Genomic DNA, 3748 nt, shown 5'->3' with positions numbered 1-3748 from the left:
GGGAGTGGGACGACGCGTCCCCGACGCCCACCAGCGTCAACTACCACTTCACGCGTCAGTGTAACTACAAGTGCGGCTTCTGCTTCCACACGGCCAAGACCTCCTTCGTGCTGCCGCTGGAGGAGGCGAAGCGGGGACTGGCCATGCTCAAGGAGGCGGGTGAGTCCGCGGGGGCCGCCGGTGGGAGCCGGGATACCCCCGTAACTTCCTACCGCTTCATGCCGCGGCGGCCGGGCACCGACGGCGTGTGGGAGGAGCGGGCAGCAGGTAGGGGTTCACAGCGTCTTTGCTTGGTCCCTTTCTAGGAATGGAGAAAATAAATTTCTCGGGAGGAGAACCGTTTCTTCCGGATAGAGGCGAATTTGTAGGGCAGCTTGTCCAGTTTTGCAAGGAGGAGTTGAAACTGCCAAGCGTCAGCATTGTCAGCAACGGCAGCCTGATCAGAGAGCAGTGGTTCAAGAAGTACGGTAAGGAAAAATCACTGTACGCAGAGGCACTGGAGGGGTTTGGGAGCCTGCTCGGAACAGCCTCACAGAAAGACAGTTTACAGTGCAAGTGGGAGAGGGTTTGTTAGTGGTGCATTTACAGTAAACACAAACCAATCGTGAATACCAATTAAATGTTGTTAATCATGTTGTGAATGTAGGCGGTTTGTACTATTGGATATCAGGAAGAAATTCTTCCCCAGAGAGGGTGGTGAGGCACTGGAACAGGTTGCCCAGAGAAGCTGTGGATGCCCCATCCCTGGAAGTGTTCAAGGCCAGGCTGGATGAGGTTTTGAGCAACCTGGTCTAGTGGAAGGTGTCCCTGCCCATGGCAGGGGGGTTGGAACTGGATGGTCTTTAAGGTCCCTTCCAACCCAAACCATTCTGTGATTCTATTGCCTCTTTGGTATAATAATATAATGTAACTCAGACTGTCTCCATAATGCTGGACACACAATATGTGTTTTGCCGCTGCTGCTGTGGCTTTTGTGGTTCATGAGATGACTTTACAGAACTGTGTTTACATGGCACTTTGTGACAGATCACGAGGAAGTGAAAGTGGGCAGAATCCTGACAGCTCTTAACTGGAGGACTGAATACTAACCAAGTTTTAAAACTTGTTTTCAGGTGAATATTTAGACATTCTGGCAATTTCCTGTGATAGTTTTGATGAGAATGTCAATGTTTTAATTGGCCGTGGTCAAGGAAAGAAGAACCATGTGGAAAATCTCCATAAACTGAGACGGTGGTGCCGAGAGTATGCTGTTGCTTTCAAAATAAATTCAGTGATCAACAGATTTAATGTTGAGGAAGATATGAATGAGCAGATCAAGGCACTCAACCCTGTGCGCTGGAAGGTAAGAAAGTGGTGTGTACCAGAGGTTTCCTGTTCAGAGAAAAGTAATGATGAAGTTCCGGAGTTGTCTGAACCTCTAGACCTCCAGCTCCAGCTTGGGCTAGCATTAGTGGACTTCTTGTCAGCACTACATGCACCTAGGTTTTTTACAATATTAAAAGTAAGATAGAAGGTCTTTAACATTTGAAAATGTGTCATGGTGTGTCATCCTCGAGAAAATGAGGAAAAGTTAGCATACCATGATATGTCAGTGTTAATATTATCAGCAGAATGTAAGTGTAAATTAGACATTTATGTTCTGCTACAGAGTATTAGTGGTTAGTGTGCATATATTATATTTTCTAATAGAAGTCTGTGAAATACATTATGTTATAAGTTCAAAAATGGGTAGAAATAATGTGACTTATAAATACGGGAAAACTTGTGGAATGATTTCTCATTATTTGCTTCATGGAAATTGGTGTACACGCATGATTCCCGGGGGGGGGGGGGGGAACAAAAAACCGAAATGCTGTGAAATCTTGGTCCTACTAAAGGAGTGTAAGGAAAATATGACATACACTTTAGTATTTTATCAAGCTTCCTACCCTACTTTCTTACTGAGGTTACAGAGCATGTTGCTGGCAAAGGCATGTTTTTTCCTCCAAAAGTCTGAATGTAGTGGAGGACTTGTTTATTAGAAGGAGGCTGTTAAGTAGACAAACTATTGCCTTTTGTTTCTGGGGAGTTGTCTCTATTTTTTCTGTGACCATCCAAGGCTAGTTAAACTTGCATTCACAGAACAGGTTAAAATCTTCAAAAATACAGATTGACTTGACAGTCTGCATCATACATAGTACTTACTGGCATTTATAATACAGCCATACGATTCGAGGTTCAATCAAAAGTTAATTTAATCTGTTATTATCTGTGCCCACATTATTAAGACCAGAGCAGTTAAGATTTCTGTGGAAACCTGGTCAGGAACCATGACATTATAATTACATTTAGAAATAAGTAATGTTAATTTGCTAAAAATAAATCTGCACAGTGGCCTTCATATGGTATTGCCTTACCACAATTTGTGTCAGTATGGCTCCACTGACAGAAAAATTAAAGGTATTGCTGCTGAGACATCTGGAGTTTTTCATGGTGACCGTCTCTTATACTTAAAGCAAGTGAAAACATCAAATCTTAACTAGGTACCTTTTGTCTTCAGGTTTTCCAGTGCCTGCTTATCGAAGGGGAAAACAGTGGTGAGGATGCCCTGAGAGAAGCAGAGAAATTTGTTATTAGCGGTGAAGAGTTTGAAGAATTTCTGGATCGCCACAAAGATCTCTCCTGTTTGGTACCAGAATCTAATCAGAAGGTAAAATTGAAACTGTCCTATTGTAACTTTATTTTGAAGTAAAGATGGAAAAGAACAATATGGAAAGAATGGTGGAAAAGAACTAGAAGCTTTCGTGGCAATTAACACTTTCCCTGTTAGTATTGACTTAGAAGAGGTATAGTACAACTTCGTAAGCAACTGCTTTTGTTGTAGTGGGTTTTACTTTTCTTTAAGATTTTTTATTGAGCACAAAGTTATTAACAGAAGAGTAAAAACTAATTGATCCCAATCCTGTGGCAACCAGCAGGAGTCCTCTCACAGCATCGTGTGGGCCTGCGCTCCGTGAGATGGATGTATGGAGTATCAGCAGAGAAACTGGAGAAACTTGAGTTTTCCACAGCTGAGTGGTGAACTCTAAACAATAATTAAGCCCTTGGGAATTGAATAGCTCTTCCTACCAGGGCACAGGATCCTCAAAAGGTTGCATGTTAATATAAAAACACTTCATCCACTAAGCATAGTTTCCTAGTAGAGATTCGCCATGATGTTACACTATGGCAGTGCCATCGATCTAGATGAAGTAAAGCTGCCCTTAGCGGGTGGAGTCACCATCTCTGGAGGTATTTAAAAGCTGTGTAGCTGTGGTGCTTAGGGACATGGTTTAGTGGGGGACTTGGCAGTGTTAGGTTAATGGCTGGACTTGATGATCTTAAAGGTCTTTTCCAATCTAAATGATTGTATGATTCTATGATTCTGTATCATCACAGTCAGCTTTTTATTGAGTATCGATGAACAAGAACTAGTATTTTTGCTTGACACATCTTATTAGGTACTCCTTCCCACAATAAAGCCACATTTTTAACATTGTCTGTCTGAACTCCTTCGGACTGCACATTCAACCTATTCACAAGGAGACTCCTTGCACTGCTGCAGAACCTAGCAGTTAACTCGATGAGCTGCGACCAGCTCACCTTAGGTGCAGTAAAGTGCCTAAGAGTGGGGCTCAGGATCTTACGAAAGAGGCCTACGGACCCTGTACATGGCATAAGGAGAGTTAGAAGACTCACTGTTGGGATAGTTTATGAACTGAGTGAGGAA

General features: G+C 43.0%; 1 protein-coding gene across 1 annotated transcript in view; it reads left to right on the top strand.

The window, feature by feature from the left end:
* Positions 1-5: 5 nt before the first annotated feature.
* The window catches only part of RSAD2 (radical S-adenosyl methionine domain containing 2), a gene marked incomplete at its 5' end in the record, with an annotated part of 5472 nt that continues 1729 nt past the window's right edge, over positions 6-3748 (top strand). Inside the window, 4 exons of the mRNA XM_010149165.1 lie at positions 6-159; positions 306-467; positions 1113-1342; positions 2540-2689. Coding sequence (XP_010147467.1) covers positions 6-159; positions 306-467; positions 1113-1342; positions 2540-2689 — 696 coding nt within the window. The remainder of the gene's footprint in view (positions 160-305; positions 468-1112; positions 1343-2539; positions 2690-3748) is intronic.

Source organism: Eurypyga helias, unplaced genomic scaffold (assembly GCF_000690775.1).
Source record: "Eurypyga helias isolate BGI_N326 unplaced genomic scaffold, ASM69077v1 scaffold42743, whole genome shotgun sequence".
NCBI lineage: Eukaryota > Metazoa > Chordata > Aves > Eurypygiformes > Eurypygidae > Eurypyga > Eurypyga helias.
This window is presented reverse-complemented; position numbering and strand designations above follow the sequence as displayed.